Source organism: Colias philodice, chromosome 17, assembly GCF_061535455.1.
Source record: "Colias philodice isolate Cphi_HAF_F1 chromosome 17, ilColPhil1 Martin Lab GWU primary, whole genome shotgun sequence".
Classification (NCBI taxonomy): Eukaryota; Metazoa; Arthropoda; class Insecta; order Lepidoptera; family Pieridae; genus Colias; species Colias philodice.
The window spans coordinates 9,987,200-10,002,521 of NC_143102.1; the positions used below are offsets into that span (position 1 = coordinate 9,987,200).

General features: G+C 32.6%; 1 protein-coding gene across 1 annotated transcript; it reads left to right on the forward strand.

Moving 5' to 3' along the window:
• The first annotated feature begins 13,288 nt into the window (after positions 1 to 13,288).
• jet (F-box and leucine rich repeat protein jetlag) lies at positions 13,289 to 14,603 on the forward strand. Its single transcript, XM_089705983.1, has 3 exons — positions 13,289 to 13,594; positions 13,658 to 14,124; positions 14,330 to 14,603. Exons 1-3 carry the CDS (start codon positions 13,391 to 13,393, stop codon positions 14,481 to 14,483), a joined length of 825 nt encoding a protein of 274 aa, XP_089562109.1. The 5' UTR covers positions 13,289 to 13,390; the 3' UTR covers positions 14,484 to 14,603.
• The last annotated feature ends 719 nt before the right edge of the window (positions 14,604 to 15,322 follow it).

A 15,322-nucleotide genomic window follows, 5' to 3' on the forward strand; every position in this document is an offset into this window, starting at 1 on the left:
TTCTATTATACAACCCGACATACATAACAACTTGTTATCCATACTAATATTATAAATGCGAAAGTAACTCTGTCTGTCTGTCTGTTACTCAATCACGCCTAAACTACTGAACCAATTTGCATGAAATTTGGTATGGAGATATTTTGATACCCGAGAAAGGACATAGGCTACCTTTTATTGCGAAATATGTACCACGGGCGAAGCCGGGGCGGACCTCTAGTTCTAAATATAATCCGAAACTTAGGCTATTAATAAGACAGGGTATTAAAAATTAAAAATTTAATAAACAAATGCTGTTCGCAAATTCTAACAAGTTTTCCATGGACTGAAGAAGTCTAATTGAATAAATAAATGTTTGAGTTTGAGTTTGAGTTTGAGTTTGTTTATAACATTGTATTAAAAAAGTTATTTCTTACAGACTGCTAGGAATGTGTTTACTTAAATTACTATGCATAGATATTTATCAATTTATGTTTAGTACAAATAATAAAATAGATACAAAAAAAATAGTTATTTATTCATTTGTCACTGACAAAACAACAATAATTTGGGCTTCCCATTGTTAACTGAAAAAAAAACATGTAGCACAAGGGAAAGTCAAATCACAATATTACTAGCTTATCGCCCGCGGCTTCTTCACATTTTGCGTCACAATGTTAGTTACCATACTCCTCCAAAACGGCTGGACCGATTTTCGTAAAATTTTGTATGTCTATTGGGTAGATCTGAGAATCGGCCAACATCTTTTTTCTTACCAATAAGTGACAAGAGTACGGCAGAATAACGTTTGCCGGGACAGCTAGTTTTATTCATAAATTGCCAACTTAACCCCATCAATTTATGTCGAGGCAAATAAGTCCTTTAATTTCTTAAAATTTATTAATTATATATACATAGTATCAAAAATTGGTTGTAATATAAAAATTGGTTCCGTTAAGACGTTCTTTTCTTTCGCGTCTCTGAAATGATGGGATTTATTATGGATTATTTTTCCGACCCAAATATCGACCAATAGAATTGCACCATTCGACGTCACGTGGTACAACCTACATGGTATTATACTGATAATTTTTTGAAAATATTCTCTGGTTGTTGACGTCAAACTGACAAGTTCAATTCAATTGTGAAATTATTGGCCGACATTTGGGACGGAAAAATAATCTCCCGAATACCACACGAGCTTCAAGATTATCTGGCATTTCCCTCAAGGTTCCCTGCATACAAATAAAGTCGTCAAGTTTTTCAGGAAAAAAAAAAATCATAATAAGTATTACCATGTCAAGTAGAAAACGTAAAAGTGTGAAAATTAGAGCTAACTTGGTGATTTTTTTTTTCGAGTAAATTTTAATATTTTATGTTTTTGATTAAACAGAATCGTTGAACATATCATCTAGTTTGATATATGGGTGATTATACAAAAATGGGGTAACTTTTGAGGATATTTTGTTTACTATATTTTTTATATCAGATTGTTACAAATTAGGGTGTATATGATAGCTAATCTAATGAATATATTGTTCCAAATCGGGCCAGCCAGTTTTTTAAGTAGATTGTGAGATATTTTAAATTTTCTGGAATTGGCCTCCAGGGGACTGACGAGGCTAACATGGTACTGATAAAAAACACAATTTTGTAATATTCTTAAAGAAATTGAATGAAAATTACTACAAATCTCTCAGTTTTAATAATGGCACATGTCTTTTAAGTATTAAAATCACTTAGTTACGTTTAAAAATGATAATTAATAATATGTGATACTGGGAAAAAACAAAGTCTCAAGTTTCAAAACAGCCTTCTGACATTTAACGCTACGTGAATATTCTTACCCTCTTACTTAACTTTTTCTACTTTGACTTAGTTTTACTTGATATTTCAAGTAATTCACAAACAATAGAAACAAAAAAACGGCCAAGTGCGAGTTGGAGTCCTAAAAAACCTATTTTTTATTATGTTTGTAACTAAAAATTTACACTTTTAGCAATTTTTCCTTATCTGTGTTATAAGACGTTGCTATTTACCAAGTAGAAGTAAACTATATAGCAGTTTATAGTAGACTGTATACACGGCAAGCATCCTGTGTGTTTTTTTATTCCCTTGCGAATATTGAATTTTGCGGAAATTTGCAGTATTAACGGATGTAGGTATCTTTTGATTGCGTTGCGTTATAAGTTTGATTTTTTTACAGCCCCAAGGGTTCTTAATCTTGAGTATCCAATATAAATTTCAGATTGATACCTCCACGCGTTCCAAAAAAAACGTCTTAACAGACAAACGGATAACAAAGTGATCCTATAAGGGTTCTGTTTTTTCCTTTTGAGGTCCGGAGCCCTAAAAATCTACCAATATTTATGTTAAAAGTACTAATTATAGTAAAATTAAAAACCAAAGTCTCGAATGAAAGTCTCATCTGAGTTTTCATAAGAGCCCCTTGACATTTTTATAATGTTATTAAGTATATTAATTAACTTTTATGTTATTTTGAGGTAATTTTACTTCACAGTAATATACGTATACGTATTTATCTGATAAATATAAAAAGCTATGCCCTGAAAGCATCAAAATCAATAATTAAAATAAAATAAGATCTTTTTTAATAAAATTAGTAGTAGTTTGTTTCAATAGCTCTTTTCTTTGCTACTCTTTCTTAAATGTTTCTTCCCTAGTCAAATTCAGGTTCTTTTAGCGTGGCGCATGATGTTTTAAACTGAAATATGAAATAGAAATGCTTATACCAATAGCAATCAAGATAAAAGTTCTCAAAAACGACAGAATCATCAGTACTATGGGGTCGTGTCAGTCCTCTGGCACGATATCTGACAAAGGACTGATGCCAGCGGATTGATGAAAAGGGACTTAATATGAGGTTATAATCACAAATTATGTTTTTTTGCCTAATTTCTAATATCAACAAACTATATTTTTACAAATCATAGTTAACCATTTATAAATGAAAATAAAAATCGGATTAACAATAAAATAACGACTCACCATAGGACTGAAATGTTGACTGGCGCAGCAAGATTTTAGAGGACAAACACAACCCTAGCGCTGGTACAGTTATGACGGCCGTCAAAATATGCGGTGCACAAGTAACTTCATTACCAACATTAATACTTAGACAGGGATTTGACCTCGACTTGGTGATATTTAGCGAGAATTTCGAATTTAAAAAACACACAACGGACTGACTAGTGAAAACGATGACAAAGTTTAATTTTATTTTTTAAATAAAATGGAAAACATTGCGTTATGAAAGTTGTAGTATATAATACTATGTACATCAAAGATTGTAGTGAATTAGTAAGTTTTCTTAAATCGATGATAATGTTTAAACGATAGTCACTTGATTGTTGGTTTTCGGAGTTGTGACATGCCAAAGTACTGACGTTTGAGGTATTAATTTATTTTTTTTATTCATTTGTATTTTAAATAAAGAAGTGAAATTGAGTGACCAAATAAAGGACGCTTCATTGTTTTAAAAAAGATTGTTATTTGAATAAAATATAATAAGACTTTGTTTAAATTGGCTGATGACATCGAGTTACCCCATTTTTGTATAATCACCCATATATTTTATTTTTTAGATTTGGTCTTGAATATTACACGTATCATCTAATAGAAGATTGGTAATTTTGCTTTATACGCACCTAAATTGACTATAACATCCTATAGGTATAGCTGATTGCTGCACATACTTTAATACCTACTGCTCTAAACTTTTTTTTATAGTGGGGAAATCTTCCAAAGACACCCACGGCCCCCGGGGAAGGAGCCGTGGGTTATGTCGGATTCTAAAACCCCACTGTGTTCCATCGAGCCGCTATAATGATGGGCCCGCGGGTATTGGTTGGAATTCTTCCGCGACTACTGCTCTAAACCTAAGAACTCACTATGCCACTCGTAATAATTAGAAACAAATTTAAATCTATCGGTAACCTCTCAATAAATTGTTCAGAATTGTCTTGTAATTTATTTAAATGTTGCAACAAGATTTAGCAAGGATTTTACATAATTATCTTAGCTCTGTTCTATTCAATAGTTTTTCAGTAGGAAACACTTACCTTGTATATAAGAAGAAATTTCATTATTTTTGTAACGGATACAACATAAACCTAAGAAAAACTTTATAGTTTTTGTGCATAGTCGAATATCGCGGGTCAAAATCTCAACAGTATTGACCTACGCTACGCATATAAATAAAAACGTTTTTGCATCTTTACGACGGTACACTAATCTGGCATAGTCATAACTCATAACCACAGGTCATAACGCATAAATATTACGAGTTATGATACGCAAAACAATTGTGAAGTGATATATTTGACAACTTATAATTGAACAAATAAAAGAAGTGAAGTGCCATATCCCATGGTGAGGAAAGGGGCAGATGCATCATGCATTATATCTACTCTGTTTCACTGATCAATTTTCTTTAGGGACAAGTATGTGATCAGCCTTCTGAGTTCTGTGTCCTGCGAAACCGAGACATTTTTTTTCATCGTATCCACCGGGAATCGAACCCAGGACCCCTCGGTCCTACGCTCACGCGTCAACCACAGTACCAAGGAGGCGGTCGACCAACAATGTGTGTTCATCAGACCTACGATTTAAATCAAAAACTACTTGACCGATTCCATAAATTCTAATAAAATTAGAAATCTAAATTTTTGGCGAATAACAACGGGTCACCATGAAATTTGACTTTGATTGCAAAGCATTAAATTTGGTAGTTTAGGTCGTAATTAGACGGAAAAAAAATATATGGCATGAAAAACTTTGCTTTTGTGCTTAGAAGACTGATTGAACGAAATTTTTAAAAATCTCGGATTTTAATTTTTGATTGAAAATAAAACTATTGAAATAAAAATGTTTATTATTTTTATTAAGTTTTACTATCAAATTAGCTTACAGAAAAGTGGGAAAATAACTTAAAAGTGCACACTTTTAATTTTTCTTTTATGTTCATAGCTACTTTCTCTCAATAAACCCCAAATATAGTCGCCCATCATGTTTTCATTGAATTGGCCTTGATAGCGTTGTTCAAAATTTATGATGTCCTGATGGAAACGTTCTCCTTGCTCTTCGGAATAGGCTCCCATATTGTTTTTAAATTTATCCAAATGAGCATGCAGCATATGTACTTTTAATGACATCCTGCAGCCCATGGCCTTAAAATTTGTAATTTGCCTTACCTTCCAAACACCTTTTACAATAACTACAAGCAACATGTGGAGCCCATGGCTTATGTTGATTCCGTACAGGACAGTCAAAATATGCTTCATAGGCTTCACAGAGAACATGAGATGTCTTTAGTTCATATTTCACGTCTCGAACTTTAATAAATTGACCACATATAAAACAAAATGCATCAGCATCGTATTTGCACTTTCGTGACGACATTTTAAGTTATTCTGGGCTTGTAAATAACACCTGATGGTTGTTTATCACTCGGGTGCCATCTAGCGGCACATTGTAAACGTTAACACCCCACTCTCACCGCGTGGTCTTTTTAAAAATATTAAAATCAATTAAAATTTATGAAAAAATTGAAAAATGAGTATTATTATTATAACTATCACAAAAGCAAACTTTATACCGAAAAAAGGTATTTTCTTTTCGTTTTTGTGCATAACTAACTGGAAAATAATAGTATAAACTTTAGGACAAAGAACGAAAATTTTTTTGTCGAGTCGTGTAATATACAGCTAGCTTCATACATTTATTTGAATATCAAAACACAAAAAAGGATAGATCTGAAGATCTAACAAATAACTGCGAAATTAGGTACTACACTACAATGTGTTTATTGTTATTTAAAAAAAATGCCATTACAAAGTTCAAATACCATAATATGTAATAATTTTTATTCTTATCTTCTCATGATATAAAAAAAAAATCCATAATGACAATAATCACTTGTTGCTCTATTAGACTACAAGCCCGCATAGGACAAAAATATGGGTCAAATGAACCACCAGGGGACATATCTAGAACGATAGCAGAGCAAAAAATAATAAGATTCATCACTATGCCGTCACTTGTAAGCTGTCCAACTGAGTGCAGATGAGAATTGAAAAGTACAGGTAGACTCGGTAAATTTTGGTCATATATTTTTGTACGGCATTCTTAACCATCGATAGATCCATTAAAAATAATAAGAAACCGCTCAGTGCCGTACAAAAATGGTGGTCCACCAAGTCGGAATTTTTATTTAATTTCCGAGAGTTACCGGGGGTAAATTTGGTCATTTGACCATGTACGGCATCTGTGTCATACTATTGCTATACTTCTTTTAATCCATTATGCCGCAACGCCGTACAAAAATCATGGGGACAAGGGGAAAAAATCGAGAGTTGTAATCCCCTCTCTTTCCCCACTCCAGGGGGTCATTTGACACAACACGAAATAAATTTATTTTTAAAGTATTTTATGCATAGATAATATTTTTTCATGTGCCGTACATTTTCGTTGGTTCATAGGGGAAAAATCTGAAAAAGAAAAAAATCCATATAACGAAATGTTTGCTTTATATTTTTATAATAAAATATAAATATACATTAATATTAAGAAGCTCGAGGTGGTTAATTATCAAATTGGAAAGTCGGAGTCAGGTGGAATGGACTCCGTTAAATTGATGAACTAATAAAAAAGCTATGAACGAAAAGATGTGAATTATATGCAATCGGTCCATGAATACAGGTAAAGTCACAAGCAAATGCTAGTAATATATACATATTCAAAATGTACAAGTAAAGCGCTTTCAAATGATACCAAACACTGCATATTTATCTTAACTTTATTTTTTTACTCTGTATGTTTTGTCCGCTAGAGGGCGCCACATTAGATTTTGTGAAACCCCATATAGCCTTTAGCTAGCTGGTCGTTGGTTATCCAGTGAACAATTCAGACTCCTCTAATGATATGTCATTTGTCGAATTCTGATAAGTAGTTTAGAAGTTACGAGGGAATAGATGAACATACATACATGACCTGTAAACAACCATAACCCTCCTTTTGCTTTGCCGTAGTTGGGTAAAAATATGTTAATGCCGTACTGTATCAAATGGCCATACAGCACTCTTAAAATTGTAGCTTTCGTCGCTTTCATCAGCCTAAAAGATGTGGTCTGCACAAAAATGTACGGCATCGTTTTTTCCTAATTTATCTATGTTAATACTATTTAAAACAACGGATAAAGTGTAGAAAACTATTATATTTCATTAATCTACGATGTTTAAACTTTAACAAAATTTCTGGTTTTGCATTTCTCTATAACTTTTTTTAGAACGGTTTCTTTGGAACGGCAATACTATACAACAATTGAATTTTACAATATCATGTTAAAAAAAAAGTTCCCGTACAGGGTCAAATGACCTTACAGCTCTTTATATCAAGAATTCGATGAAATTAAGATGATTATTGGTATACATTTAAAAGAACAATTATTTTTTGACGGCATTGCTTTTAATAGTACTTTTGAGTGCTAGATAATGTTTTGGAACCGAAGCCGTACTTAGTCAAATGACCCCCTGGAGTGGGGAAAGAGAGGGGATTGTATCTCTCGATTTTTTCCCCTTGTCCCCATGATTTTTGTACGGCGTTGCGGAATAATGGATTAAAAGCAGTATAGCAATAGTATGACACAGATGCCGTACATGGTCAAATGACCAAATTTACCCCCGGTAACTCTCGGAAATTAAATAAAAATTCCGACTTGGTGGACCACCATTTTTGTACGGCACTGAGCGGTTTCTTATTATTTTTAATGGATCTATCGATGGTTAAGAATGCCGTACAAAAATATATGACCAAAATTTACCGAGTCTACCTGTACTTTTCAATTCTCATCTGCACTCAGTTGGACAGCTTACAAGTGACGGCATAGTGATGAATCTTATTATTTTTTGCTCTGCTATCGTTCTAGATATGTCCCCTGGTGGTTCATTTGACCCATATTTTTGTCCTATGCGGGCTTGTAGTCTATATTGTTTTTGTGAGAGCGTGTATATTGTGAGTGTATTAGATATAAGCTTCTTGGTGAAAACTGAAAACAATGTTGATTGTCATGTTATTGTTGTAAAATAATATAGTAGGTATTATTATTTATTATTTGGAGATGACACCTTTTTACTGTTTAAATTACTTAACTACACCAAGTTTTGTTAATGTATACTATTTAATTATTATATAATATGTACCTACTATTTACTACGTAAAGTTTTTAACGTTGCAAAAGAAGTATCTACATTTACATCACTAATATGGATTTATTTAAATATATTTATAGTATAAACCATAATATATGAAAGAATAATTTAAGAATTTTCTTATTAATGTTATTAACTACTGGAAATAGGTAGGTAGTTATGCTAGTATGTCAAAAGAACAAAAAAAAAATTATATTTTCATGCGAATACATGAATTTGAATTTGAAGGCTGAATTTTTGAGAAAAAACAACCTCTCGATTGAATTTTAATATGTTACTCTTGTATTGAATGCACCCTCATAGATATACAGGGTCATTTATAAAACACCAGAAACCTCGCAGGATAAGATAGCTAACATCATAAGTAACAACATTAATTGTTCTACGACTATTCGCATAACGCAATAAATTATTTTTAAATTATTTTTTAAGCTTTTATTGTACTCTACTAACATTTATAAGTCTATGTTCTATTCATTATCGAAAGGACAACGCGACGCCCCCTTCCCCCTCTCGTTCACTTCTTGTTTACGTAATTTTTGGGATGACAGAAAATTAAATGAATATTTATTTTTGTATGAAAATAAAATCTAACAAATTATCAAAATTCGTAGAACAAATGTTGTTACTTATGATGTTATCTATCTTGTCCTGCGAGGTTGCTGGAGTTTTACAAGTAACCCTGTATTGTACATACATAAGCCTAAGTAATTGTAGGTCAATACAATCAAACAATTTTTTTTATTAATTGCATTGTGTTTTTACGCCAAAACAAATAATAAATTGTTCGTGTACATAGGTTGAAAATAAGCGTAACTAGGGCTTTCGATTGTAAAATAAGTTTTTGAAGAGAGAGAAACAGCGATACAAATTTAATAGGAACCGATGCTGGCAGTAACTGTCCTTTTCTTTACTTCTGTGTGTCGTTGCTTTACTCTTCGGAAACGGCTTGACCGATTTTTAAGAAATTTTCAATTTTAAATGTAAATTCGGTAGATCCAACGAACTAGTAGAACAATGTTTGGTCAGCTAGGAAATATATGTTACTATGTGAAGAAAAACATTAACGTTACCGGTTACGTGAACAGTCTGGGCAACTGGACAATACAGATAAATAGGGTAAGTGCACCAATAAATGAACACACCCCAGTGAATGAACGGAACGTGGTTTTTTCTCCAGAATAAGAAAATAAACAACTTCTACCAACCTACTTTGTATTTTTTTCATTGGTAACATTGTTTCGGAGATAGTTACACCAATTCTTGTTAAATAGATAGCTTAGTTGCAAAATGGCATCTATGGAAAGTTAACGCGTGTGAGGCAAATATATTTTGTATGGACAGGAATTTAGGATCCAGGTAAGACACTGTTATTCATATCGTAGCTTTGTAGTCATATTTCAAGGTTTTAGACTGGTTTTTGTTTACATAGAGGTTGTAGATAAATTATTGCTTATATTTTCAGTCAATTTTATTCATATTTGCTAGTAGAATTTGAATAAAACACGTGTTCATGCACTAGCTCTAAAAATTGCCAAAATCCTAGTGAATGAACGGCCGTTCATTCACTGGGACATCAAAAATTTTAAAGATTTATTAATAAGTTAACTTCGGCTGATGGTAATAAGTTTATTTTTACAAATCACGTTCCGAAAATGATTTCAAATCTTTTGGCTAGTATTGGAACACAGGTGTTCATTCATTGGTTTTTAAAATCCATCGAATGGACTATGAAAAACTGACGTGTTCAATTACCGGTAATTTAACTTTTATTGATCCAATGAATGAACGAAAATCAAATTTTACTTTGTGATTGCTAATTATTATGTAGGTAGGTCGTATTCGGCTGATAGCTGGCCATGGCAAGACACTATAAATGTAACTATATTATATTTCAAAATTCTTGTTTTATTTTTTAAGGCAAATACAATAGATCCCATCAAAAAGTCATATACTAGATTTCGGTACAGCCAAGAGACACTGGAGAAAGCACTGAATGCTATAATCAGAGGTGAAACTAGTACCTATAAATAAAGCGAGCAAAACATATAACATACCAAAGTCAACTCTACACAACAAAATCAACAATAAAGTTCCGTGGCAACGAAAAATGGGTCCAGTGTCGCAGCTAACGTTTGAAGAAGAGCGAAAACTTGCTCGCTGGATTTTAAATAAAGCCAAGGTTGGTGTTCCTATGCATCCAAAAGAGGTTTATGATACAGTTAAAAATTTCTTGGACACAAATCAAAGAAATACCAAATTCACTAATAATAGACCTGGTAAAAGTGTAGGCTTATGACAAATCAATCAAAGTCGAAATTGTACAAAAGGCTTTCAAGACTTGTGGGCTATTTCCTATTGACCCAAATGCAGTTGACTATTCTAAGTGCATCAATACAAGAAGACAACAAATAGCTAAAGATATGGACGCGAGCATTACTGATGATCAAAAGGACGATTTAAGAAGTACAATGAAGGTGATCGAATACGAAGTTGGACACACTATCAAAAACTAATTGCTGCAGTCTTATATTACTAATCGAGCTCATGTACACCATTTATATGCTTGATGGAGTAAATGTGAGGCAAAACTTGAGAACCGACGTCAACCTATGAAACCCCCACCAGCCACAGATACTCCACTTGATTTATCTAATACGTCTGCTGAAAATCAAGAGACTAATTCTTTCGTTGACCAAGAGCCTCATCTTTCCTCACCTAATCCAAGCAGTCCTGTCGTGTTGACTATTACTGAATCAGCCCAAATTCATGTATGCACTGAGGAAAATGAAGTCAATCCATCCGTTCGGAATTCCGTTCGGTCGTCAAGAAGAATGCTGCAAGTCTGCAGCATTCTTCTTGACGACAACATTCTATTCGACACTAGTAATAAGTCACGGCTTGAGACCACAGACGACATAGTAAACTTTATTATCCAAAATGAAACAAACAATTACAATTATGAAAAACTTAGAAGTCCTATACCATTGCCGTGGTATGATACTTTACCACACCACCAATTACAATTACCAATTACAACCAATGACACCAATAGTTCAATTACTGTCCAAAGTCACCATGACCGCGAATATTTTTTTTCCAAAAATTCACATATAATCGTTAATTTTGAGACTGAATTTCAGATTAAGCATATCTTTATTGAATTTAATAATTACGTTGAAGAACACTTTTTAAGTTTAATTTTTAAAGACTGAGATGTAGATTTTAGTTGGTTTTATAGTCTTAAGACAGTGGTTGAAATAAGACTTTAAAAAATTGTTATAAATAATACCTAGGTACTTATTGTTGATTGCCTGTTGTTGTTTTTTCACACTTTAATAAATACAATATTTGTGTTCATTTACTGGTTTTTATTGGGTTCATTTACTAGAAAATGGCGTTCATTCACTGGTGTTTTAGGGTATTTTCGGTTAAATTATCAAATATTTTGATAACGGTTCTAATTGTAGCTCGAAACATGCGTTTTAATAAATCTTGAATAGTTTGCAGTCACGATGGTAGAGGTCATGATGCTATATTACTGAAATTGTTTTTAATTACCCGCATCAAAGTTGAGAATTGCCTTAAGGTTTCATTCACTGGTGCACTTACCCTACCCATATAATGATAACCTAGTCATTTATTACCCATCTGATACGGTATTTAAGTCTTTATTTATGACAACCGTACATTATGAGTTCAATTTGAACTTACTCTACCACAAATAAGTGCACTCATGCATGAAATACGATCTAACTGGTGTACCTAACAGTTTTAGGAATAAAATATATTTAATTTAATCATGTTTTTCTTGATTATCGAGGATGATTTATAATAAAAAAATCCTTTCACAATATGTGAAAAACGTATGAATCGACGTAGAGGCCTACAAGTTTTGGTGGTTCTAAGAAGTAACATTAAAACATGAAGTCTAGGACAAATAAATGAAATTTGTTAGACCGGGAGATACTGACACAAAATTTCGAGTTATTTGTAACAGGATGGCGGTTCTACAGGGGTCTTAGTACGCAATGACAAAAAGAAAAACGATGGCGTGAACGCTGGTACCGGCGGCTTAGTCGCGTGGGCGTTAGTCGAACTCGTCGGAAAATAGCGAAAGTCAAACGATTTGTAACAGTATGGCACTTATTTTTCCTGTAAGTTTGAGGATCAACAAATATAAATACAAAATTTCAAAGATCTATGTGTTGGACATCTTCACTTATATAAATTAATAATAAATTAAGTTTTCAAGTATGACAGCACTTTTTCCCCCTACTAGAAGTATGGCAAATATAATAATGGTCACATTTTATCAAATACTCTCCAAAAATCCAAATGCAATACTGGTACAAAAAGTTTGGCGAAATAAAAATTTTTTGCAGATTTTCGGCGGTACGGCGACCATTTGGAATCGTCCGAAAAGTATGGTATGGCGATTTTCGTAAATGGCTGCACGACGATAGTTACCTGTGCAAAAGTTAGCCTGGTACAAATGGTTGAATGATTGTTTTATTTAAATCAACACATTCGCGTCGGTATGGCGGGCTGTAAGTCACACCGGAAAAGTATGGCATGACACTACCGCCTACTACTTTTTTATGGGCTATCGGTAAATTCTAAAATTTTTGTGTTACAAATCGTTTGACTTTCGCTATTTTTCCGACGAGTTCGACAAACGCCCACGCGACTAAGCCACCGGTACCAGCGTTCACACCATCATTTTTCTTTTTGTCATTGCGTACTAAGACCCCTGTAGAACCGCCATCCTTGTTACAAATGACTCGAAATTTTGTGTCAGTATCTCCCGGTCTATGTAGTTAGCACTTCGAAATAAAACCAACAACATAAAAATATATTGCATTTTAAAAATGTAGCATATTACTTTTGTTTTCAATTAATTAATAATAATAATTAAAATAAAATGACACTCCAAAGATCTTTTAAAAATATGTATTCGATTAAAGGTGGAATAAAGCTCGTAGTGAAAGAAACTTGAAACAATGAACGCACCCTGTTATGGACTTATGCTTATTATGTCATGCTTTGTCAATGTGACATGTAAATAGTCAAGTAGACATTTGAACAAAAACACAAAATGATCGATAAATCTGGAAATTGACCGAACATTATAAATATTTATTGTCCTATTTCTGTGCAAGCCGAATTGAAAATAAGACAACATGAACAGGAAGAGGAAAACGCATTTATTTGATTTATATTGGGAAGATATCATAGTGGCCAAAATTATGCCCTTTCTTTCAATACAAGAATGTTTCATATTTCGATGTGTTTCACGGACTTGTCTTCAAATTGTGGATATGTATTTCTCGAAATTGAAGTCTCTAAAATTGATGAACAAAGGCTTCTCGCCTCACACGTTCAATGTAAGTAAATTTTGAATGAAATGTAAATCTGTTGGATAAATAATAACAATGTAATATTTACAGGTTTTCGGTACCACTTGTACGAAGTTAAAACTGCTGAATTTAAGCAAATGTGCGACGATTACAGATGCTGAGTTGATACCGATGTTACGACGTAATACTGGGCTTATCAACTTGAATCTTAGTCAGTGCAATAACCTGAGCGCTAAAAGTCTACAGCCAGTGATCCTATATTGTGATAATTTGCAAATATTAAAGCTCGCACGATGCGCTTGGCTTACGACTGGTGCAGTGGAAGCTTTGGCCCTTCACCAGAGTAAATTGGAGGATGTAGATTTAGCATATTGTGTTTCAATTTCTGAGAGTTGTATTCTGATATTCATTAAGAAGTTTAGGCAAATAAAGACTTTAAACTTAGAGGGTAATAAGCAAGTAACTGATAAGTGTCTATATACAATGTCCAAATATAGTAAATCGTTAAAACTCCTCAATTTGGGTGGATGTTGTGACATAACGGACAAGGGAGTGAGGTGAGATTACATTTAGTATTTTTAAGCACTCGTATATATTTTTACATTGCAATATGATATTGCAAGTTCTTATAAACCTTGTTTAAGTTAAAAAAATATATTTCCCTATTAATTAAATAACATAGAAGTTAGTTTGTTGATATTTGTTGGAAGTAATAGTAAAAGTTGAAACAATTATATAATTATTCACTTCTTAATTTTCCAGAGCTCTAGCACTCCATTTACCGCAACTAGAGGGCCTACTCGTGCGCGGCTGTACTAAAGTTACCGAGAATAGTCTCCGATTAATGAGAGACAGGGTCCACCTGGATCGGAGACCAGCTCAGGCTGTGCCGTTACCTGTTTATGTGCAAATTTGAATGGTTGTGCTATTTCTAGCGTTTATGCTTAGTGTGCAGGGTTCCTTGTAATTGATATTATTTTGGCCAACATGGTCGTCTATGGAAGCAATTGGCTATTAATATTATGAAAATGCTTTAGTGGAATAAATAATGTTTATTTTTCCCAGTTATCATGTTGTTTTCTGAAAATTATCCTTATTTGTTGAAATGATTGATGAGTTGTGTCAACTAATATTTTATTATTGTAATTAGTGTATTCTACTTTTTGTGTTTTGTATAAGAAATAACTAGTCTTAATACTTTACTATAAATATTGTATATAAGGAACCCTTGCAATGTGAGATGATATATAATAGTATTGTGGATAAAGTTTCTGTATTTTTTTAATAATTTTTCATTGACTTTGTTAAGTTAAAAATAATATTTTGATATTTTAAATATGTCTAAATTCTGATTTTTATTTGTATATTTGTAAAAATTAAAAAAGCATCCAATCTATGTCTTGTAAGATATTTTGCATTACAACTTTGTAAGATTTTTTTATGTTTAATGTAGTTAGGTACATTTTAGGCAGATTATAATAGATGTTTAAGTTTCTCTTAAACATGGAAATAAATGTTTCTGCTCTATGTGTTTTATTTTTATAATTTGCAAGAAATTAATCATCTTGCCATAGATAAGTAATTGAATACCAGAGAATGTTACTAGTAAATGAAATGGTTTATTTTATTTTGAAACTGTTTTTTGTTGATATTTATTTGACTTTTGAGTACATACACCAAATATCATAGAATATCTTAAGAATGTTGACCTTACCCATAAAAAAATGTTTATCTTTGTTTTGTGTAATAAGTGTT

What these genes read in the sequence shown, in the direction of transcription:
- jet (XM_089705983.1), top strand. Translation starts at nt 13,391, where the DNA reads ATGAACAGGAAGAGGAAAACGCATTTATTTGATTTATATTGGGAAGAT. An exon ending in TCTCGCCTCACACGTTCAAT is followed by an intron (nt 13,595 to 13,657) that starts GTAAGTAAATTT and finishes TAATATTTACAG; the next exon opens with GTTTTCGGTACCACTTGTAC. An exon ending in ATAACGGACAAGGGAGTGAG is followed by an intron (nt 14,125 to 14,329) that starts GTGAGATTACAT and finishes TTAATTTTCCAG; the next exon opens with AGCTCTAGCACTCCATTTAC.